General features: G+C 38.2%; 2 protein-coding genes across 2 annotated transcripts in view; both read right to left on the bottom strand.

Moving 5' to 3' along the window:
• Positions 1-12,758, bottom strand: part of arhgap24 (Rho GTPase activating protein 24) — a 68,610-nt gene extending 55,852 nt beyond the window's left edge. Inside the window, exons 1-2 of the mRNA XM_053339633.1 lie at positions 12,702-12,758; positions 2,040-2,258 (exon numbers count right to left, since the gene is read on the bottom strand). Of these exons, the coding sequence (XP_053195608.1) occupies positions 2,040-2,243 (204 nt within the window). The 5' untranslated portion in view covers positions 2,244-2,258; positions 12,702-12,758. The remainder of the gene's footprint in view (positions 1-2,039; positions 2,259-12,701) is intronic.
• A 9,346-nt stretch (positions 12,759-22,104) lies between these two features.
• On the bottom strand, positions 22,105-23,880 carry esm1 (endothelial cell-specific molecule 1). Its single transcript, XM_053340312.1, has 3 exons — positions 23,480-23,880; positions 22,857-22,994; positions 22,105-22,697 (listed from the first exon to the last, which is right to left on the bottom strand). Exons 1-3 carry the CDS (start codon positions 23,784-23,786, stop codon positions 22,603-22,605), a joined length of 540 nt encoding a protein of 179 aa, XP_053196287.1. The 5' UTR covers positions 23,787-23,880; the 3' UTR covers positions 22,105-22,602.
• Between the last annotated feature and the right edge of the window lie 1,623 nt (positions 23,881-25,503).

The raw sequence follows: 25,503 nt of genomic DNA, 5'->3' as shown, positions 1-25,503 counted from the left end.
TCAATGTTAATGAACCTGCATCTAATTAGTTCCCAAACATATGTGAATCTAAATACTGACCAATCACACAATCACTCTTATAACAATCTATTTGGTGCTCAATGGAAGATTAATAATAATGGACAATTCCGTTCTTATTACACAAACATTACAAAAAAAATCCTAGACATCTCATAACAAAAATCTCTTAATGAAAAGAGCTAATGGAAGATATTCTTTCTATATGAGGCTAAGCTAATGCAGGCAGTATAGCTTTGACTTACTGGTCACATACAAAGCTCAATTGTAAGCGATGCTTGAGGAATTTTGGAGTGTTTCCCAAAGTGTCAAACTATTCTTTTAATACATATGTAGGATCTGTATTACATGATGTGCATATTTTCCTTGGCTCCTTGACACTCAACACACCACACAAGTAACATAAATCAATAACAACAGATGAGCTACTATTTTTTTTTCTTGTCCTCAGTTGTCAGGTCAGCTTCACTAAAGACAAAGTGTTCAAAACTTGCATGAGCCACATTTAACTGACCTTGTAGGATTAATTATTGATTCCTCTTTCTTCTACATTTCCACATTTCTGTGATTTTGCTTTGTAATGAGAATCCAAAGTCTGTCTGGCTCTGTCTTTGTTCCCTCTACACATGCTCAGGGAGAGAGGCTGCTTGGTTACAGTAACTTTAGAGATGCCCTTATTGTCTGTATTACTCATTGTCTCCTACTCTTTCGGGACAGCTCTGTGTGTTGGCTTTGGTGAAAACAAGCTCAGAGTAGTTTACTTTGAATTATAGTCAAACAGTCAAAACAACACCTGACTCATTTGAATCAGAGTCGGGTATTGTTATCTCATTTGACTGCGAGATACATTCGCTGTGCAGACCCCAGGCTTCCATTGTGTCAGCGACATGGCACTTTGAATATTTGAGATGAATTACATTCGCTGATATTTTGGGCAAAAAATTCACATTTTTCCATTTATTGGAAACCTGCAACAGCTATTTCATAAATTGTGCAAAATGACACAATTACACGAACTGGAGCATCCAGTGGGTAATATTATATTCATAGAAATAAGTCAAGAAAGTGGAATAAAAAGTGAGGTAGAATTCTTCCTTTAACCACCACACCTCTCACTGCAATTTGTCACAAGCTGTGAAATTAGTCTGAATGAAAGGACTGTGTGTCCAGATGTGCCTCTTTCCTTCCTCTGTTTCTGTTTGCCATTGAGCAAACTTGTTCCGTATCCTTTAACCTGATTCAGAACAGCTGCAGCACGTAGGAATCAAATGCAGTCCACCTGTAATATACATTTTTAAAGTTAGTTGACTGCTAAACCCATCACTTCTTCAGCTTGATCGAATCAGAAGAACTAAGGGAATTTCCAAACCTGTGTTATTTAGTCTGACTGCATCGTTTTTTCACCTTAGCGTGATTCATTTGTACAGATCTGAACACCACAATCAAACTCGGGTGTGGACCGAAACAACCATACTGGGACCCTTTGAGGATGTGGCTTTGGTTACGGTTGCAATGTGATTGAACTTCAGTCTGACCCAACTACTAGGTACACTGTAAATTTGAGTTAAACAGCTCCCATTGCCAACTATGCTTTGCGTACTAGGATGTGGATGAAGGGAATAAACAGCAACTAGCTGGAGAATGAAATAGATTCAACCTAGACTACAGCAGTGAAGTATGTTAGCGTCTTGATATTTGGGCAGATAGGACCCTGTTCAGGAGATTTATTTGCCTATGTTCTTTACAGAGCTAACCAATGAGTGGAGTGAATATTCTCACATAGCTGTTAGTGATGCATTTTGGTTGACCTGGATTTTTTTTCTGTGTGAAAAGAAAGCGAAAGAAGGGGAGAACACTAAGTTTACCCACTCATCCACTGATTCAGACCTGAGTATGATTAAAGGACCAGGAGTCATTTGAGCCATTTAGTCATGGAATGACACAGCAGTCTGTGAAATCTGATATGTATCATTAATTCAAAGTTATTTGGGATTAGTCTATCAGTATGTCTGCAGACTTACCAGGGCTTTGGTCTCCTCCTCATCTTTGTAATAGTAGAGCTGGTCCCCTCTCAGTACAAACCAACGACTGTGCCAAGTCTTGACAAAACCTCCTTGCTTCCTGAGCCACCCACATTTGATGACACTCGGCTTTACCTGGACCTCTATGTTGGCCTGACCTCCACTGCGCTTCGGGCTGCTGTGGGACACACACTGGTCATCCATTACAGCAAGTCTGATCTGCAAAAAGGACAAACAGTTACAAACAGTGAATCTAAAGCTTCATGTTCCAGTGTTCTGCAAGATTTCAACCATACAGGAATATAATGGTATGATAAAGAGAGTTCAAACGAGTGAGTGTCAAATGAGGGTGTTCATTTTCACTATTCATTCACTTCATTAATGAAAATCATTTTCTTCCAACATAGTTTCTTCCAACTGTCTGCAGCAGAGTCTGTGGATTATCCTGAATGACCATTATTTGAACATTATTTCTGAAAAGAAATCTATCTTCATACCACTTAGGATAAATTGGAAAACTTTTTGTCTTGTTTTTGAGATTAGAGTGAACCAACTCTTAAAAAGAAATTGAGTCTTTTAGTTTTAGCAGTTAATAACATTGAGTCATAAAAGTGATGTCATGTGGTTTGCCTATCGTGAAGCATTATGGGATATGAAGCAGACACACTTTAGTGTTGCAAGCAAGCCATTGCTGGAGTGCAAGTGTGGGAGGAAAAATTCATAAATCAGATAACAGAACCGCAGGCCAAACCTCTAATCTGTTCTATCTATTTCTTGTGTCACCCACCTACGTATCTTGGCCCGCTAGTCTTTTCCTGTCACATTGTAATATTTTGTCTCTCTGTCTCTTTCAAACCTCAACTTTGTTTTTATTTGAACAGAACCCTTATCATTCAAGTGGGTGAAATCTGATTTGAAACTGTATGGTTTAGGTATGTGATAAACAACTAAAACTTTGTTAAGGTTAGAAAATAAATTGTCATGACTAAGATAAGGTCTTAGTCATGACAACTTATTTTTAAAGAGGACATTCAGCATATTGTAAAACTCTATTGGAATATGCTTGCATGATTCAAAGTTCTAAAACTCCTTTTTTCTTCAGTTCATCCCTTCAGCCCTTCAGTTCAGTCTTTGTCTGAAATAGACCATTTTAACTCCTGTCTCTTTAAGGCCACCTCCCAATGAGCCAACTCTGTTCTGATTGACCAGCTTCTAAAAGTTGCCCCTAAACAGACTGCATTAACAAACAGTTCAATTCAATTTTATTTTTACACCGCCAAATCACAACAAAATCTATCTCAAGGCACTTTTTACATAGAGCAGATCAAGACAGTACTATTTCATTTAACTTAAAGAAACCCAACATTCCCCCATGAGCAGCACTTGGCAACGGCAGCACGGAAAAACTCCCCTGTAACGGGAAAAAACCTCAAGAAGGGCTCTACAGTTGTAGGATTTCACTTCTTTTTCTTGTTCTTTAATAAACTTCTCACTCACATACCTACATGTTTGAATCCGAAGCTGATCCAAAAATAGGCGAGTGGACAACAAGTTCAACAAAGGCTAGAGAATGAACGTTTTTGTTCATGCAAACAAAGTGTTCAGAGCAGGCTGAAGCCTGAAGCGCTTTTGACTTGCAGGCAGCATTTTTACATACATTCATCTCAGGTTTTGGAGCTTTGACCATGTTTCACATAGACATCCGACATCACAACAGCACAAAAATTAGAGAAAAACACAAAGGGCATGATGTAATTTGATATGTTGACTGTTGGTACAAGAAAGGAAGAGTACAGCAGTCAAAGTCAGAACACGGTTTGAACATATCTGTAAATTACTGATTCCAATAGAGCCTGAGACTGCTAGAGATTGATGAAAGTCATAACTTAGTTAATGCCACATTAAAATCATCTGTTATTCTTCACGGATCCTTCAAAGGGAAATTTCAATTTTTGTGTGGTCCTATCCACAACAGAATCAAAGGTTAGGTTCACATAAAGAAAAGTGAAAGAAAGAAACTCATGAACTGGAAAATGTCATACACTCATTCATAACACCATACATTCAATGAACTGCCTCACACAATAATGTGTCCATATGCATAACAGATTGTTTAAACCTCTGCATCACTCAGTGACATGCACCACTACTTGGAGACTGCATCTGTCAGCTTTAAAGAGTTGCCATGTTATCAATGGCTCTGGTTAAGCTTGGCTTGGTGGATGTCCAAACAGCCCACAGGTCCAGATGAGGACCAGATGCAGCCGTGCGGTGTTCCAGGCAGCACTGGAGCAAGTGCAGATGGGCTGCTGTGGTTATTTCCAAACTTTCTCTGGTTCCATGCACATAGTCCAAGTAAGCATGTCCTATATGAATGTGCAAGCACAAACATGTTCTGCATTCCTCTAAAAAGCAGTTTCTCACTTGTTTTGCATTGAAGCTACCCATTATCTTTTAACCATCTCTACCTAATCTTTGCTGCACTAACATGCTGGATCCATGTGGAAAAAACAGGCAGTATTCTCACTTTACCATCAGTGGAAGCTATCATCTGAAATTAGTTCATTTAAGGGAAAATTATTACACAAGTATTAGAGGGAATAACCGTTGTATCCCTTCTCTATCCACTGCACTTGATTCTTTTGGCTCAAACAATTTCAATGTACACACATGAACAGACACACAAAGACACCATAAATCACAGTCTAGGGTACACCCATCTGTTGATGGAGTCACCTGCTGTGTTGCCAGTCTGGTGCCGCAGCCCCTGCACAATTTCATGCTTCCTCCATAGGGCCTAGTTAACGGCACTGCAGAGACAGTCCTGTGCTGCTACAAACTGAAATGATAAATAACTCAGAGTTTCTTAATATGAAGAAGTTGGAGCATGCAGAGAGAAGAAACACTATTTCAAATTTACATTACACTGTAGTCTAGTCCAGAGGTAATAAATGGCCTCACTGGGACATAATCACTACTAAATTTTTAAATTACCACACAGATGGAATACAATTAGTTGTATGTTATTGGGTCTTTGGCCCATGCAGTATAACAGCATGATGAATTGTGACATTTAGAAAGTTACTCATTTAAATTTTTATGCTCCTGGCAAAAGCCAGTTTGCAGGTTTTAGTCAAACAAATCTAATAGAGTTATGGTCAAAAAATGATCTACCAACTCCAAGAAAGTGATACATCTTGAATTTAATGCACAATGTGAAGATGAATTATTGTAGTGTAAGCAACAGCATTCAACATGGGAATTGAAATATGGCACACAGGAGAAGATATATAATTTAAAAATATAATATTTTTCTATTCTTCTTTTTAAAATGTTCTAATCTTGGTCTTTTAATATTTATTTAACAGGTTTAAGACTGAAGTCTGACAATCAAAAGAACCATTCTCAAAGGGGAACATAATTCATTAATCAAATCAATTTGCATATAAAGGAGGATAGTACTGCAATTAAGCACCAAAAAACAGTTAAGACTACTTGGACCATTAGCTTGAAAAGCTATTGACTCTGAAAGTGTTTGCGGTATCTGATGGGGAAGCATTTCTCACTGACTCTCTTTAGACTTTTTGCTTACTACAGTATAAACTGTTTATTAGCTAACACATCTATCACAATCTACTCAGGAAACATATCTATTTGTGCACAAGCTAGCGCATACAGTATGTTGCACAATCCCATGGGTGCAGTGCAAGGCTGATGAGGTCTATGTCAAGCCAATGGCTAAAAAATACTAAAATGTCACAATGTAAAAAGTTGACTAAAACTTTACAAAAATAAATATGATGAAAAAAAACTAACAAGGACATTTAACAAAGGACCAAGATTGCCTCTGGTTGTATGCCTCTGCCAATCAGTCAGGTTGCAGTTTACATTCATGTCTGTAAAAGGAATTAAAGCAATGTAACCAAAGGTATTACAGTAAGTGTATTTCTGTTGCATGTGTTCACATTTAGCTATTAAAGCTGATTCTAATACAATACGAAGTAATGACAGTAGAAAATACTTGATGTTGCTTCAAATTTTAAAACATTGTTTAACACACATCTTCAACTAGTGGCAGAGAAGATCTATTCAATCACCACAGTTTCAAGTTGACCTTTGACCTGTTGGGTATAAAATGTCATTACCTTATCATTTTATCCTAATAGACGTTTGCGTGAAACTTTGCCATAATAAGTGTATGAATTCTTGAGTTATGGCCAAAAAGGTCACAGGTCACAGTGACCTTTGACATCTGAACACCAAATTCTACTATAACCCTAACCCAAGGCTTCTCAAGGCTTTCCTGCAATATCACATTCATGAGAAACGGATGGATGGAAGGATGGATGGATGGAAGGATGGACGAGCCAAAAACATAATGTGCCCGCCCTTGGCTGTTGCTACCACAGAGGCATAAAAATAGCTGACAAAATTAACTCCATTACTAGCAAAGAAAATACATTTGTTTAGGTTGACATTGCTGACTTTTGTGAAGCAACAATCCAGAAGGGGCTAAAAACAACATAATTCACCTGTTTTTCAAACCTGGATGTTAGATGAAGCCATTCTTTTTCCAGACACTTCTCTAGTGAAGCTCCCTGGTGATGCCAGATGTGGTTGTAAGCACATTTATGAAGCAACTGCAAAGTGTCTGCAAAAACACATCACTGCCTGACGGTTTTGTCCACTCAGCAAATTGAAAACAACCTCCCAACGGTATGTCCCGTGTCCCTACAAAACACCTGTGTGTGCAGGTGTGTCTGTACTGTACAGTACATTTGTGTGTGGCAGTGTCTCTGTCCCCTGAGCCTCTGTCCCCCAAATAAGCAGAGGAACTACATACAGTAAATTTTATTAATGTTTTTTTTCCCCCATTGTAACAACAAGGTTATAAAAGGAGCACCAAAAAACAAAGCAATAGGAGATCTAGCCTGGAATATGTACCTCTGTACCATAAACATATTCTGATTATATAAATAGTGCCAATTTTAGAACTGATGACTAATGTAAATGGTGACTAATGTCATACGTACTGTATTACATTTGGAAAAAGGAAACGAGAGGAGAACATCAGAATGAAACCCGTCACACACTAGACAGACAAAGTATGTAAAGTGAACAGAGATTAAAATGACGTTTGGTGATGACGTCAAGTCTGACCCTAGCGTAATGAATGAGGCAGTATGATGTGGCATCTAATATATCCAAATAGGCAATTAACGCTACCATCTGCTTATGTCTCACAGACTTGTTTAAACACTTGATTCTGTCTCAAGTCTCAGTGAACATCCTGAGTTAAAGAACATCTCAGCATTTTCTCACAGCATGCCTGAGAACTTTGACCGTACTAAGAAATCAGTGGGAAGAGTCACTCTGACCTTCACTGTAAACAACAACAGCTCAGACAGCTACGCACACACACACACACACACACACACACACACACACACACACACACATGCACTCAAAAGGACTGCAAACATAGTCACAAATCAGCCCCCTAAGGTTTTCTGGCATGCGCTATCATTTCTTAGCAGGATGCAACGTATATGTAGCTCTGTGGTTCGTTGAAGAAATATCAATAAATTCTAACTGCACAAGTAAAAAAGGAAAAGAAAGGAGGGACTTCTCTTCGTGAGGGGTACAAATCTTTCAAACAGCGATTAGTGTTTGTCTCCATTCGTGCACAGAGGTATTAGTATTCTCTCTCTGTCTGTGTCCATCATTAAAATGGGTACTGAGCCAGGCCTTCTCAGGTTCGGGCTCTCCTTTCTGTTGGTTTAAAAATATGCATCTGTCAGTGAAATCATAAAATGCAGCTACTGGATGTGTCGTAAGTGATGAAAGTTGTTCTATGAAGAGCCAAGAAGGGACTGAATTGTACAATAAATCATTTTCTATTGTTGCCAGGGACACAGCCATTTGATGTTAAGCGATACTTTGGATGATGAACCTATGCATGATTAAAATAGCACTGTTTTTTGTCCAGCTCTACGGGATGGTGCACAGTTTACTCATTACTCTTTGAAGTATTTTCTTCATGTGTAAATTATGTCAAATGTCTGATATCATGTAACATCATGGTTATACGCAAAGGACATCCAGAGGTCTAAACAAGAGGGAGTTTGAAGAGATTGTACAATCTCTGAAATGTGATACTGCGTAACACATTGTCCACACAGAGCTGGTCTCACAGCATCAGGAGGTTGCTAGTTTTCACTGCTTACACAGACTATTTGCTCACCATATGGGAAAGTACTGAAGCTAACAGCACACGAAAAGCCTGAGCTTCTGTTTGACACTTCTTTGTTTGAATGGAGCTGGTTTAGAGTATAGGAGACTGAGGCCTCTCTTCACAGTCTGGCTCACCCTTGAGGAAATTAAAGTCATGTTAAGGAAGATCCATCCAACTCCTGCCAACCTTTTTTTGTTTGTGCCAGAACTGCAGTTTTGGTGTCAGGTAAGGAGAGTAGAAGGAAATCTTCTGTGACCACAGGAAGTGTCCGGTTAACATAGCAGTGAAGGAACACTCTGTGAAGAGAAAGTTGGACTCAACAGATATACTGCCTTTCCCATGCTGTGGTATCCTTGAAGAATTTCACACTGGAACTTTTCTGAGTAATGGTGAAAATCTTCAGAAAATAACTTTTTTCAGCTCTTCAATCTCAATTGTGTTCCGTAATAAGATCACATTTTCCTTGGATGTTGTTGACAAAAAAATCTAAGTTGTAATAGTTGTAAATAATCTTAAAGCCTTAATGATTCACAGATGAATAGCAGACATGAATTTTTTATTTATGTCCTTTAGCATGTGGCAGACAGTGCCATTACCATCTGTCTGTCTGCAGTCCCCAGTTTTGCATTTTCAGCAGCTGCTGTACTCCACACTGGCCTGAGTGCTTGCCAGTAATCCCCCTGCCAACTTTCCTCACATGAAGCAAAGGTCAATGGTGCGTAACGTGTGTAACAGAAAAGTCACTTTAGTGACAAAACAGGACTAGTCTTTAATCTATCTATCTATCTATCTATCTATCTATCTATCTATCTATCTATCTATCTATGTGTCTGTCTGTCTGTCTGTCTGTCTGTCTTTCTTTCTTTCTTTCTTTTTCTTTGTTGACAACTATCATTGTGTCCCAAAGCCCAAGACGCAGCATTAAATGTTTTGTTTTGTCCAGAAAAACAGCCCACAACCCAAAGTTATTCAGTTTAATATCAAAGAGGACTAAATAAATCAAATAATTTCATATTTTTTGTCAGAAAAAAAGTCTCAAAACAATGAATCAATTATCAAAATGTGTGATTAATTTTCAATTGATCAGCTAATGCATTGATTGTTGTATCTCTACTCAGTGTACTTACACTGTAAAGGACTCCTGATTGGGTGCCCCTGGGCTTGTCTTGCAATCTGTCCTTAAATCAACAGATAAAATACTGCTCTTCATGTCTCTGAGAGACTCAACTCACTCTCATGATGTCCCTTGCATTGAGTACACCAATAAAGTTTCCAGTAAGATGTAATTGGTGAACACAGGAGATACTTGCACATGCAAGTCAACATGTTTGACAGCTGATTGAATCCACCTGGCAGTGACATAAACTGCATCTGTGTTTCGTTAGCAACCATTTCTCAAGAGCCAATTCAGATCAAAGCCAATACATTTGACAATGTCCATGTTCACCCAATAAACGTGTGAGTCTCGTTTGTTTGTTATGTGCACTAACCACCTTAGTGCCCTACCAACAGCAGAAAACACCACAAAACATGCAACAGAGGAAACATGAACTTCACATTGCCAGTCAATGCTGTAAACCCTTTAAATATCCCCCAGCAACCTTCCCCCTTAGAGTCTGCACAGTAGGGTCTCCATAGCCCACATGTGTTAAAGACAAATATAACCTTCCACTACCAAAACTGCTACCTCAAGAGCAGCCTGTTTCTGTTAGATTCCTACTGAAAAGTCACAGAGGTGAGAAGAGAGCATGTTTCTTGCTGTGCTGTCGCTGTGCTAATCGTTGGAGAGGATGTGAAAGAGGAAGGGCTTCAGAGTGGTCACAGATGGAAGTACTCACTCATACATACACACACACACACACACATACACATAATACAATGAAAGGCATACATCGCTCCATCCAACATAAGTCCGTTCTGTCATGATTTAATGCTGAGGTAGGTTACGGTAAGGTCCTGATAGGAGGAAGCAATCATTCATGATGGGGCAGGTATGTTGTCTGTGATCAGTCACTACCCACACACAACCCACTGTGAGTCACAGAGAGATAGGTGGATGGATGAAAGCAGGAAGAGGGGAAGAGAGGTGAAGGTGGGCAGTATAATGTATCACAAACACAGAAGGATCAGTTCTTATGGACGATTTTCTTTCTGCTTTCTTGCTGCTGAACTCTCTAGTAAACTGTCAAGCTTTCGTATATGAATCAATGCCATGAGTCAGGGTCTATTTTGTCTACACACAGATTTAGACACCATATGTGGCCCCCTTCATAGTCTACAATGCAGCCCTTTTGGTATGATACACTCGTTACTCCCTCACTGCCACTGTCACTGCCCCTCCCTCTCCATTTTCCTCCACGCCATGTGTCACCGTATGTCTGGGAACTGAGCAGCCCTGTAGAGAAATAATGGTGAAGACTGTATATTGACCACTGACTCATTCTACATGTGTTTCACAGACTGTTACAAGTGATTGATCATTATTGTTGATGTGGTTATATTTTGTGAGGGAGTGATATGAATGCAGAAGGATATACTCCCCATGAAATATGGTTGAACGTGCGCAGTCACAGAGTGAGAGAGCGCACTGAAAATCACACCTGGTGATCATAGTCTTTTTCACCAGGGATGTTGTTTGCTGTAGCAATTTGGGAGGGTGGAAACTAAACTGACATTGGCATTTTAACCTTCATGAATGTCACACATTTTCTGGGAAAACTTTCCATCATCGAGTTCATTTAATAGATGTTAAAGGAATAGATTCATTTCTTTAAGACAGAGAGTTACACGAGAAGATTGATAAGTCTGTGAGTGGTATCAATCATCTGATGTATCTTTCTGCCAGAAAGTGAAAAAGCATATTTCCTGAACTATCAAATAGTTCATTTAAGGCCAAATGACCTCTAAAATTTTCTTGAATTTTGATCTGAACTCCAGTTTTATCTCCATCCCCTCATCTCTTCCAATAAACAGATATCACAGAGTTAGACCTGGGAACAGCCGAGTGCAGCAGCTGACATGGGGAACCTGATCCCTGGGCTTTCCATCAGCACAGCTTGTGTACTGCAGACATTCCTAGCAAACAGGGGTAATCATATCTTCCTTCCTTCTACCTCATCTCGTGCCCTGTTTGCTCTCACATAGTGCCTTTCCACTAACACGCCAGGTGGTGAAACAAGTTGCAGAGAGAGAGATGCCTTTCTCTCCTCCTCCCTGCCGTTTTATCAACATTTTCTCTCATTGTGCTTTCCTTCTCATCCTTTTATCCTTAATGTTCCTTTTCCTTTTGGCTTCAGTTGAGAGTATTCTGTGTGTAGTTGAATTCAGCGACACCCTCGCACATGCGGCACAACTTTCACATTAATCCAGACATAATTATGTTCCCCTCTCTGTTTGGCCAGCCGACAGGAGGACAGGGGGTTGGTCATTTGGATGGCATATGCAATGGTCTCGCCATCTGTATGTCCTGCACCAGAATTAGCAAGCCCTTGCAAAGTACTGGTCTCACACGGCCACAGCAAGTGCACTGAATTTAAACTGAGGGACTAAATTAACCTGTAGAGAAATTTGCTGATTGCTACAGTAGCTTGTAATAAATTGTTGTTTCAGTCATGTTGTTGCAGGCTGATGAGGTAATTAACAAGCTTGAGATAAAAATCATAATCATAGCTTTTTCTCATTTTTGCAACATGTTTCACAGATTCCCTGTAGGTCCAACCATGTGTCAAACAACTTTATATTACTGAAAGTTGTGCACTAAATTCCCGTGGTGCATCTCATTCCCTCCCTCACTTATGAAGCTTACTGCTGGTGACGCCCCTGGATGAGTGGTGCCAGTAGGTTAACATAGTGGAAATGTATCAGATTAATGAATCATTAACCTAGTGATCAAATCCATTACAAAATGACTGATGCTGGAATTTTCTTTGTATAGTCTGGTCCAAAAAATGATCAGCACATGTTTCATATCACTGTTTAGTACATGATATGACAATGCTTTCAGACCTCCTCTGCTTGTGTCGAAAGAAAATGACTCACATGCAAAATATTACAGTTAACAAATATAGGAAATGACTACTACTACTACTACATCTACATAATCATGCTACATTAGTTTATATTAAGTATATTGCACTTTTCATACAAAGTTCAGTGGCAGGGATACGTGCTTAAAATGGAAATTACATAACAAGTGTCACTATCTCCCTTTAAGATAAGATTGGAATAGTCAGTCTGAGCATTTACCTACAACATCTTCACATCCATACTGTGCCAAAATGTGTAGATATGTGTGAATGTGGCTCAGGAACAGTGGACATTCCCACAAAACAACCAGTTTTTTTTCTTTTACTGGTAAACCAAAATAACACCTCAGATTCCAATATGAAACTGTGCTACCATAGCAACAACATAAACAGTAGACTCACCTTCCAGATAAACAGCCCTTATGAATCCTTCAGCTCTGATGTATGGTGCTACACAAGTATTGTATCCTGGACTGAGAGAAGCTGAAGTTGTACACCAGCTCTTCTGCCACTGCTGGTGCTACTGCTCTTCTCCTGGACTGACTCAGTGTGCACGGAGTGGACTGAGTTAGCTGGTATAAACTTTTCCTCTGACTGCTCACACCATCTGCATGCATCAGAAAGTCTCCGCTGTGGACAGGATGGCTGTCACGGTCAGCACAGTCACACATGGGGCAGGCACCATTACAGCGTGAGTCCGCCCAGACACATGCACACCCACATGCACTCTTTCTCTCACATAAACACACACACTCACTCACTCACTCACAACACTGCAGTCCTGACTCCTCTAGTCATCCTGGCTTGTGAGACGTTCACACTCAGTCTAAGACCGTGTGTGTTCGTTGGTTTCAGAGAGGAGGAGGGAGGAGAGAGGGAGGGGGAATGTGTGTGTGTGTGTGTGTGTGAGAAAGAGAGAGCGCATGTTTGAGGAAGTCTCAAGATGAGAGCTCTGACTGAGCAGTGCTCCAGCAGTGCAGCTTACCTTCTCTTGTATTTCACATTACACACAAGCAACTGGCAGTTTTTAAACCTCCCTCTCACACTCTTTTCCCACTATTTTTCAAGATTTTAACAGCCAAGAAATGAACAACCTTTGCTCCAGTGTTTTACTGTTATGATTCACAGGTGAAATATGAATTCTGAATTTGCAGAAAGTAATTAAGCAGAAAGCTAAACCGGTTTTAAGGTGTTCCCAAGATTACATATACCAATGACTGCGTGCATGCAGCTCAACAAACATTTATTCAGTGACTCTTTCCTCACTTTGGTGCAAAACCAGCTGTATACACATGAGTGCAAAGTGCATTTTGTTTACTTGGGAGTGGTCTTACATTTCTTTCAATTCCATAGTCTTGCAGGATTTTCTTTTTCCCCTGAAGAACATGTGTGTCTGACTAAAAATGAGTATTTAATCATTTACAGAATGTACACTCTGCATAAAGAATGGAAATGATAGCAAAAATTCAATGTGCACTGCATTCTTGAGCTCAGTCATACATTTATTAAGCTTCTTATGTGCTTCTTACAACCTCCCTCATCACCAAACATATTGATTTATGACAAGTGAATGTGAATAATATGACTTCAGTGCGTGGTTGTCATGCAAGGGAAAAACATGTAAATAAGTAATTATGTGTACACTCAAAATGTTCACTAGTGAATAGCTTAGAGAATATACTGGCTTCAAAGAAAATGAAAACACCTTTCAAAACAGAGTGCAAGAGATGGAACAAGAGTTTATGTTTTATAAGATGTATGCAGACAAAAAGAAGACATGAGGAGATCTCTCAAATCTTATGAAGATTTCAAAAATGTGTTACCCTGATGGACAAATACTCACCAGCAAAAGTCAATTTCACAATTTCTAATGTTACATCTATACTTAAATGGCCAACATGGAAGCTACAATTTAAATGATCACCATAAGACAGATGCAGAACCCTTACATAATCTTAACGTGTCCCTGGCACCTGTCAGCCACATTCCTCTGTCCTAGAAAATCACTTCATTACTTGGAAATTCCAGTCTGAGTGGGTGGTGACTGATGTGTCAACAGTAATTACTTTGTGCAAATCAAATTATCAGGGTGAGAATTAGTTTATTTACAAACTACAATGCTAAAGAATTAGCCTCACATATATGAGGATGGGGGTGAATCTGACTCAGGAAGTGTGTGTATTGTGGTACAATCCTATAGAAGGTCTGGTTGTGTGAGGTGATGGGAAGTTTCACTGCTATGGTGTTGAATGTGGAGGAGGTGATGCTGGGTTATTAAGGTGTTGTGGGTCAAGTGTGAGGGCAGGCTGAGCACATTATCTATTGATCTGTTTGATCTAGAGGCAGACTAAGCAGTGAAGCAGGAATGAGGTCTGACTTGATGGCATACGCTGTCACATTTGGATCTTATATCACTGTCTGTCAAATGATCGATCAAAGAGGCGACAGCGGTACAGAGATCAGCCCAAAGCTTTTCTGAATGCACAGACCATGATGAGATTTTTCACCATGATAACCAGTCTCCATATGGTCCACGTTTACTTGATTCTTTCTTCTTCTTGTTTGTTAGAGACGTTGCACTGATGGCATATTCACAGCTACAGCAATGACACTTGTGATTCCCTCAAATAAACCAATTTGTCCACATCACTGTGTGTTGTGCATGTGTTAACTTATGACACATTATCACATTTGATGGCTTTAGTGGGGATGTGCGTTATAAGCATTTAAACCAAAGAGTCATTTGTTTTCTTTGATGTTGTTGTCTTTCAATTTGTTGCATTTTTTAGAATCCTGAAGTAGCCTTTATTTCAATTGAAAAAAGAAAAAATCTTGAAAAATATATAAATATATAATTGTATCTTTTTAATTTAATTATGCTGTGAAATGTCTGATTTATCTTGAGAGACTCTGGGAGTTTTTGACTCTTAGGTTGGGATCCAGTGATCTAGATACTGTAATCGTGACTCCAACTCAGGTTAATGTGCATGTCTTCTACAGTTGTTATTATGAGACTTACATATTAAATATAACTTATGGCACTGCACTTATTACTTGCAATGTCACTGTTTTCAAAAAAGAAAGTGAAATTTTGAAGTTTTGCACAAGTATTGACTTTGGTGCAACTGCTCATGGGCAGAATACTTACTTTTTGTTACCCTATATGATAAAGTCATTATAAAACTCCACAACATGTCATTAAAAAAGTACATTCTTTTATGGCTGTTTTTTACTTGCAGCTGTGCAAATATGGTTATATCTCACTAATCAGAACTCATTCCTCCCAATAAAACATAATCACCCCACAGAAGGTGTGTTTTCTAGGTGTTAATAAAAGATTAAAAGAAGATTAAATGATATGTTTTGAGCAAATAACAGTAGGCACAGAGCCATCTGTCCCACCCATCCCTCAGCATGTTTTATTATACTCGCAGGATGTGTGGAATGCTGAAAATGAAACTCTGTGACCTTGTGACGTAAGACGTGGCCATCTGTAAACAAACTGATGTTGCATCTACTCCCATGAGGCATGCTTGGGGACCTTATCTGATAGGAGATTACTCTTCAGATCAGAATGAATGAATTTTCACAGTGGAGGTCTCTGCATGGGAATTAAAATAATCTCAATGAGTCTGCTGTTCTCAGGGCCTTGCAGTCAGAGGTTTCGGACAGTTGGTGACTTCTGGACAGATAATGAAAATCTTTGGAGGCCCACGCAGACAAGAAGCCATTCTCAGTGGACTGGGAAGACACTAGAACTCTGTAACTTAAAGTATATGATTTTAGGGCCCCTACCATAGCAATTTTATCCCCTTACTCCTCCAGTCATTGTATGTAGCTGTGGAATTATCAATGGAAAGCATAATTAGATATTCAATGATTGCCCAACAGTGTCTCAGAGTGACCCCATACTCTAAATCAAAGACAGCCATTTGACTCCTTAATGTCACACTTGTTAAAGGTTTGTTAAAAGTAATGAATGTTCATGTGTGATATCAGTATGAGGAAAGTGTTGTGATCTTCACTTTAAGCGTACCAAGAAGAGGCTAACTGTTGTGTCATTAAGAAAACAAGGCTTGCACACAAAGAAAAAGAAGAGTCTCTTTAGATGTAAAAAAAAAAAGAAAAAAAGGAAAGAAATGTATCTAAAAATATTGAAAAAAATTGTGAAAAAAGACTTTCCACCCACAAGACCATCCTCCGTGCAACTAAGAATGATGAATAAAAACCTAAAATAGATAGTAAAACAATCTATAAGTGAATATAAGTGAGCTACAATGTGTTTGGGTAAGATGTGTGTGTTCTTTAACATTCATTAGTAAGATTGTTGATACCATGAGGGAGTTGTTGTTGGTCAAGATCACCACGTTGTTTCATACATGTCACTGCTTGCCTCAATTTGTTTCCTGACCTCAATGGAGACAAGAAAAATGCAGTAGGAAGGTCACCTCTCCTTCTCTTAACTTGCTGACGGTTGTTTTGAAAGGTCAACACAAACCCAGGCAAAGACACACATACTGCCTTTAAGCATGGACAACTTTCCCTTAATTCATTTTACAATAAACTGAAAAATCCAATTGATCCTGACTTCCATTAACTGCAAACAAACCCTGAACCTCCACATACTGCAATAATAGGGTACATGAATTATCGATAAGAGAGCTATAACAGCAGGGTAATGGCACTGTGTTTTGTGTCCATTATTTTACCTTCATTTACTCTTGTTTAGGTTTTTCTATGGTCTAAGCTTCCCTCAGGGTTCAAAACAATTGGAATTTTTTTGCTGATACAGTGGTATTACTTTGGCGTTTGTGCTCACCTCCACAGGAAAGCTCATATCTCATGTCTTTCATTGGTGAAATATCGCCCTCTGGTGGTGATTTCTAAAACTAATTAGTAGATTAGTAAATCAAATCAATCAACACCTTGTTCAAAGCTGTTAATCTTTAAAGTTGTGTAGACACATTAATCCTTGTACCTTTAATGAATGTTTTTTTGTATTATGATGTATGGCATTGTGACAGTAGCCTTTGATTAAGACTGTGTTTGTACTATAACATGTTGATCTGTCTTAATCCAGATGGAAAGACATTCACCCTAGGAAATCAAAGTTAAATCTCATATTTCAGCTTTTGTCTTTTGTCAGTTACCTTATAATACCTGTAAAATAACTGTATGATACAATGTCAGTAAGGAGCCACTAGAGGTCCATGTGTCACACAAAAAAAATCCCAACACATATTATATAGGGATGAAACAAGGGTACTCACTGCAGGTATATGCATTTTAAAAAAAATCCAATTTCCATATATTAGTGTATTATTTATAATTTACTTATTTTACTTTAAACTTATCAATGATTGGAATTTATGTTTTCATAATATAACAAGGTGTATGTACTAATTCATTCTAACACAAACTAACACATTCTATGAAGCTTATAACTTATATATGAATGTTGGCAAAACACAGTTATTAATATAAAAACTGTTAATAACGTTTTTATCCTAACAGTTTAAAATATTTGATTAACTTGAACAGCTTCATTACAAATGCAGCCTGCTCTCTGAAGGTTCATACTGTAAGTACTGCTCAACTGATGCCCTCCTTCAGTAAAATTACCTAAAGTGCTATTTTATGTTAAAGTCGTCCTTGAGCACTGCAAATGTTTCTCATGATATATCGAACCAGTATACTGACAGCACACAGCCTTATGTGGCGACTTTGCCTTGTTGCATCGTAAAGTCCTATTTTCTTTGTGTCATGTGTAGCTATAACACCCAACATTTGATACATATCTGATGTGAAAAATGCTTCTATACATATCAAGTGATTCTGGTTGATTTGACTTCAATATAAAATTAGCATCAGGCATACATTATACAACAAATGAATAATGCAATGCAGGCTTTTTATGGTTAATTTTGCTATGCAGTCCACGTAAAAAAACAAAAACTGAGCAATTAACTATTTTAACATGTTTAAAAATAGTATTTTAGTACTATCTGTATTTGCTTGACACTACATCTGAAAGCTGAAAGCAACCATGGCAGATTGAATACCTATTAAAGTCAAATATTGTAATTTTCCTCATGTGGACATCACCTAAATACATGATATTTTACACTCATCATTATGTCACTCAACAAACATCAGATTGTTATTGGCTCAGTATATTTTCTGGGAGGGTAAATAGCAGGAGGAGGAGGTGGTAAAAAAGGAAACAGACAAAATCTTTCTCATAGGAAGTGAGAAGGATTTTTACCCACTACGATGCGTCAAAACAATAAATCATGATCAAAATCATCATCAGATAGGAAAACACACTTAAAGTAATGCAACCACCTGAATACACTTTCTGAGAGTTGGATTTATTTGTCAACCAGCCAGTAAAAGTAACATTACTACTCTCTTTAAGTAAACCCATGTTCCTGCTAACGTCAGATCGTCAAGAAAAAGACAATCCTTCAGGGTCAGCAGTCTGTCAGGTCGCCAAAGGTCAAGGCTCCAGCTGCTTCTTTCACTACTGCCAGTTTACTGCAAGATGTTTGTGACAACTGATAAAAAACAGGGGAAAAGAAGGATATGAAAAAGAAGGGAAAACCCTGGAATGAAGGAGGCACAGTGTTCATTAATCAAACTTGGTCCATTAGTTGAGTAGAGTGACCTGACAGCGTGTGAGCTACAGTACTTGTTGATACTTTTCTTAAGCTTCAGCTTTGATATCGTCTATCAGTGTAATCAATCACGTCGCTTAATTTCCTCTTTCGCAGTGTTTGTGTCTTGTCTCCAATAAGCCTTGTCATTCTGCAGCAACAATAAACAACCTGTTGAGTCAGAGCCAAACTGTAAATACCAGAACATCTATTTGCAGTAAATCAGTGTTATTTACTACTCCGTTCACGCACCTTTGTTTCTGCAGAGGCGGCAGTGACGTGTTCAGGGAGTCAGATAAAGGGTATTTCTCACCAACGCTTTCCTGTTATTTTCCAGTGTCCTTTGTTTGGTTGCGAGGCCTCGGCCTGTCGGTTCTCAGGGGAACGAGAGGAACATTACGAGCCTGAGCTCTTATGAACAAGCACACGCAGACTGCTCCCATACCTGTCTGTATCACTGTGTGTGTGCGTGCGTGCATGTGGGTGGGTGTCACCTTGTCCTTACAGTGAGGTACATGAGTGCTGTGAAAGGGACTTTTTTATACCTTTGATTGGTATCATACATGATTATGAAGGTCAAGAAACCTGTGAATTTCTCTACATGAAGAATTATAGTAACAAGAAACACAAAATGAGAAGAGTATAAATACTAAATTAACTCAGAGAATGAGTTTATATTTAGTATTTTTAGAGCTAAAGCATTGTTGTCCTCTTTCTCTATTTGTATTTCTTTATTGTCACACTTTTATTGAAGACTTAACCATAGCATTTAGATGAAATAATGATATTTTGTTGTTTGTTAATGCATGTTTAGGTGTTTTTTTTAAGGAATAATTGAACAAAATGGATAGGAACAAGAGGACAGGGCCGGCCTTGCAGCTTTGTGTCACTTATAAATTCCAGGCTTTCGAAATGTCACTTGAAAAAATCCTTGCTTTTGAATTCCTGTGCTGGGCAGACACAACAACAACAGGAAGAAGGGCCATTTTCACAGGTGTCAGGAAGCACAGGAAATAAACAAGCTGAATACTGGAAAACATTTTTGTACCAGTAAGAGTCAGAGGTGAGGCTAATAAGAAATATTTTTAGCACGGATGAGATTATTTTCCAATTGTGACCAAGATCTTTGATATAATTTGGAACTTTAATACTGCCTGATGACGTATTACAGATGACTAAAGAGAAATAGCATCTCTAATCAAGGGGTCATTTATTGTGCTTGATTGTGACTTACTTGGCTTTCCTTTAAAAAAAAATCAAAGACATGAAGTCAATGAGCATTTTATCTGCTGGTGTTAAACTGAACTACCATCTTTATTACAGAGCAACATGCATTTGAGTACACGTCGTATGCTCTGTGGAGTCCATTCATGTAATTTACAATCAATGAGAAAAAATTCAGTCTCTTGCTAAATGCATCAGTGATTTTATATGATGTGATTTCCTTAATAACACTTTACCACCAACTGGTATTAGGTTAAGTATTAGTAAATGCATAGTGCAATTAAATATTAACACACTTACCAGACAACATGAAAACATTTAGGATTTATTTCAGTTCCACAAGCTGAAATTCTTGAAAGACTTGAATGTTTCCTGCAGTAAGAAAATGGTTTTATATGTATTTCTGAAGAAAGACATTAAGCAACGTCTGAGAGATGAGATCTGTTGTTCAGGACTCCTTAATCCATGTGGACTAATGTAAGTCTCATCTGCCTCTGCTGTACTTCAGCTTTATAAGCAGAGCTGAGCTTAGAAGCTTCTCCTTAGCTATACAGACTGAGAAACTTTACTTCTTCAAATCCTCTCCCACCAGTGGTACCGTCTGTCTTTGTTCTTCAGTTCTGCTTGAGTTATTAGTGGTAAAAATATTTTTCCATGACTAAGAGATGCTTTCTGCATGGGAACAAAGAATATTTTGCCATTTGTGGAAGCAAAGAAAGTATGGCGTGCCATGACTTGAGAGTCAAGTGCGCCTGAAAAATTCTCAGAATTAATAACTGCTTCTGCTCCTGTGTATGGGTATAGCATTTCATATCACCATGGGAAACAAGACTCTCAAAAGGATTCCTTCAACTCATAAGACTACGCTCCAGACTTCCGAATATTTAGACACTTACACTGCTCAGAGGTCCTTTTTCAACCTCCCATAAATAACTACTCAGACTTCATCTATGTTATCTTAAGAATATAAATGTCCTCTTTTTTTTTTTTTAAACCAAACTTCTATTCATAATTTGATGTACCACTGTTTCTGGGCCAACAAAATGAATGATGTGACATAATGAAATATAAAAAAGAAAAACTTAGGAGACAGTTTCCCCAACCTTCATTTTATCAATTCATTCACAAGAGTTTAGTTCTCCAGTAATTATGACCTGTTATTATATCTCATATTAATCCCTGCATGCCACTTTAACTGAGACATCATGAGCAAAACCAAGCTTATAAAAGACTGTAGTGTACCAAACAATAATAAAAGCCCACTGAGAAGATTCTACAGTCTAAAGAATTACCTATTTTGTTGGTGAAACTCAGTTCAAGTTCTCATCACCTAGATAATATTATCCCACATCTTACTATTTGGGGTGCCTCTTTGCTGTCACTGATATAATCTAGGAATAATGCTGAAGACATAGACACAATTTCAGATTCATCTTCAACGTGACAGTAAGTTAGAAGACGCAACCAATATGTGGTTGCTGGACGGCTTTGCTTCAGATCTGGAAGTGCTTTAGTCAGAACAGGAGCCCAAATTTGAACAGAAAATCTAATTTGATTTTATCCAAATCTACGTCTGCAAAACTGGCAGAGACAAATACAGGAAGACGTGAACAACAGTAAGAAACTACTGAATAAATAGAAGAAAACGTTCTATTTAAACTCTGCTAAGCACATAAAAACTCATATTTACATTTGACAATACAATTTATTTTACATTTTCATAACAGATCATTTGATATTTATTCATCTTCTACAATTTGGTTACGCAGAGAGCTTTACATCACATTAATGGATTGTGCCTCTATTATTCTTATTTATTAAAAACAGCCTTTTTCTGGGCATAGTGCAATTAAATGCAATAAAAATCAAATGACAACAGTTGCTTTGGTTTAACTTTGGTTTATTTGTAAGAGCGTTCTTTACATTAGCTGGTGTCATATACATGATGTTTTCCATGTCTGGTTTTCATATATACAGTACAAATAAAATATCATTCTGGAGAACTTCAAAATACTTAATGGACTACAACTAATCAATGAAAAATAATGATGTATCCTAGTTGGAAATAAATGTAAGGTTCCTTCTCATAACTCTCATTTCCTAAACAATAATGTATGAAGGCACACTAAATGAGAGAATCAGTCCACAGTGAAGCTAATGGAAACAGACCACAGGATCATTTTATTAACTTACTCTACAAAAAAAAAGAAGATAAAGAAGAGAAATTTAAGAGAATAACATAGTCTGCATATTTTATTAGTAAAGATGATGATATCCAGACAAATGAAGGACCAGACAAATCAAATAAAACTTCAATGCTATAAAAAAGTCTGTATCTTTCAAACATAATAAAATATATCTTTCACTTCATTTATAAGTTAATGCTACATTTACACTGAATAGATTCAGTCTGTCAGCACTTGTCAGCGAGGGTTGAGCCGCTTCGGAGCAGTGGATCTGTCTGTGTGCTGATCTGTGTTCTGGGCCGTGTTGATCTCTCCTGAGCCCACCTCTCCCCCTGGTAATAGGCACAGGTGTAATAATTCATTCATCAAAAAGCAGTTAAGGAAATGTGCAATCTTATAAGTTACTCTTGTTATAACTTCAATAAATTGATGAGAATTCACTTATAATTTAACAGATTTTTAAAGTAGTATGAATAAACTTAATTGCTTACCTGCTTGAGGCTCAGTCTTGAGCTTGCTGGCGATTTTGGCAAAGAATTTAAGACAAGCGCCTGTCTCCCTGTCACAGATGCCACCTTTGCAGTTGCACGTATTGCGGCACTCAACCCCATAGGTTCCATATGTACAGTCTGTAAAGAAGAAAATCCCACTACTTAAGAGAAGGTTTCACACCAAGCATAGTAAAGGTGCCTGAGTGGATATGGAATCTTATTCTGTCATGTTATACACTAATATTTACTATTAATAATCATAATTAATCAAGGGAAATAGGCCTTAGACAAAAAAAACTTCAAGTGGATAGTTGCAGCAGCATTAATGTTTCAATGTCTTAACTCAAAGCCTCAGATAATGGAAAGAAAATGGGCTAATCAAGTTAAATAATTTGAGGAGGCAAGACTGCACTGGTCTGCACATGTAACTCTATAATATGGCAATGGTGCTACTAAATGTGATCATCCATAAATACAGCCTAAAAGACTGTAACAACATAATGGGATTCTGCATTTGGTGCAACAGAGCATCACTGTGTTAAAAATGCAGCATGCCAAAAAAAAAAAAAAAAAAAAAAAAAAAAAAGCATTAAGGCAGCAAGATTGTTAAACACTGAATATACCTTTGCAGATCCCATATTCGTCTCCATAATCGTCCTCATCTTTGTAGAACTCGCAGAATAATCCTGGTCCGCACTTCACCCCGTGCATCCCCGACACTGTGCGGTAACAGTGCTCCCCTCTGCCGGCTGCACAGACCTGGCAACAGCCGCAGTCATCCAGGACCGTCCGTGTGCACCGCTGCGTCCCACCACACAGCCCCGCGTTGCATCTGTCCGGGCAGTTCACCGCGTACTTGACATTGGCGCCCCAAGCCACAGCATCACGCACAATGAGTGAAGACAACACTGTGATGAGGAGAAGAGACATCACTGGACGCAAGGAGAGCCGGGTGAGAGCTGTTGAAAGGCGGCTGTCTGTTTAGGATGAGCGGTCTCAGGGAAGAGACAAGAGAAGCGGAGTGCCTCTGGGTGACTTGAGTGAAGTGACCTGCGGTTCATCAGGTTGCATGGTTATCAGCATTGAACAACTTTGTTTTGCACATGGCTTGCCCCTCGTCAATTTCCTCATTCCGGTGTTGTCGTCCTTTTTGCCAGCCAGTCCCCTTTTTAGAAATCCGGCTTGGAAGTGGGATTAACTCTGGACCGCCATCCAGGAATTGAAATTCGTGTGACCTGATGTCATAAGTTATCTTTGGTTTGTTATTGTGTGAGTGACGGAACCCCCAAACCTCCCATTGGATCGGGTCTGTCGTGACTGGCTCACACTATAAAGAGTTCAATTTTATGTCAGGATCTCACTACATCCCATGATGGGACATTAAGAATATTTAAAACATAAGAAAGCAAATGTAAGAATCAATGTAAGAATCTTTAATCATCTAATTTTCTTGAATTTTAAAAAAAGAAAAAGCACTAACTCAGGCTACACATTGTAACACAACATATCTGAGAATCATTAGTTTTAAGTGTGACAAAAAGAAAAAGAAACTACATGAAATTTTAGACAGAAAGGGCAGAAACCTGCAGGTTATTTAAAAATATGGCCAGGTTCATAATGGTTTACTATGCAGAAATGAGTTATTCATCATCAACATATCATTATTCACATGCAAATTAGTGTTTCATTTGCATAATGAATTTGCAGTTGATTATATGACATAACATATAAGATATAATAAACTGAAATTATCTTTTTTTCTTCAGGATGTGTTAACATTTCTAGAGTCTGATCTATGTATATTCACGCTTGACTGTCTTGTGGTGGGAGAGTGAAATACAGTATTTATTTGTTTATTTATTTATTTTTAATGGGTTAGTTGTAGGTTAAGGGGAAATATAATGCTCATCAACAAGGGGTATTGGAGAATGACAGCAGGGACAATCACATCATCATTATCATAAGATGTGGGACCTTCACTGTGCACATGCAAGAAAGTGACAAGAATTATGAAAATTTCAACAATGCTATAAGTCAATGAAAGAAACAGTAAGACACAGTTTAGTACAGAAGTGTGAAGTGGACTGGTGCCCAACAGCTTCCAAGTGACCCACACAAGAATTTTAAGTAGCCCATTATGACAACTTATGTAAAACAAAGGCAGGAACATCCTCCACTTGATGCCCTTATACTTCAGCCTCTTGAAATGCTTCAGGCTGCCATCAGGCAGGTGAAAAGTGCATTGAATTTCAATAAGCTACTGTATTAGGATAGCATTCACAAATTTCCATATTACATTTTCTTGTTGATTGAATTATTAGAAACAGACATTTGGGGCTCTGCACTCCTCAGCATATGTGTATTAACCAGTGTCTGGTACCAGTGATTATTATGATGTCTTATTATTGTATTGCTTCAATATTTGTAACTTTAATCAAAAGGAATCTGCTTTGGGCCTCAAAAATACATCTGTCCCTGATTTGATCTATGGCTGAATCGGGCCCTAATGATTATTTTCATTATCAATTAACTTGCTGATTATTTGTATCCATTAGCTATTCATTTTTTAGACTTTGAAATGAAAATGTTAAAATAATTGTGAAAGGCATTTACAATCCCTCACAGGCCACAGTGATGTCTTCAAATT

The sequence above is a fragment of the Scomber japonicus genome, chromosome 19 (genome assembly GCF_027409825.1).
Source record: "Scomber japonicus isolate fScoJap1 chromosome 19, fScoJap1.pri, whole genome shotgun sequence".
Taxonomy (NCBI): domain Eukaryota; kingdom Metazoa; phylum Chordata; class Actinopteri; order Scombriformes; family Scombridae; genus Scomber; species Scomber japonicus.
The sequence above is the reverse complement of the archived record's forward strand: the minus strand, read 5'-3'. Positions and strand labels throughout refer to the sequence as shown.

Excerpts from the sequence above, each read along its gene's own strand:
- esm1 (XM_053340312.1), bottom strand. The coding sequence starts at position 23,786 with ATGTCTCTTCTCCTCATCACAGTGTTGTCTTCACTCATTGTGCGTGAT. Across the intron at positions 22,995-23,479 it reads CGAATATGGGATCTGCAAAG|ACTGTACATATGGAACCTAT; the intron begins GTATATTCAGTG and ends TCTTCTTTACAG. Across the intron at positions 22,698-22,856 it reads CAAGACTGAGCCTCAAGCAG|GGGGAGAGGTGGGCTCAGGA; the intron begins GTAAGCAATTAA and ends GCCTATTACCAG.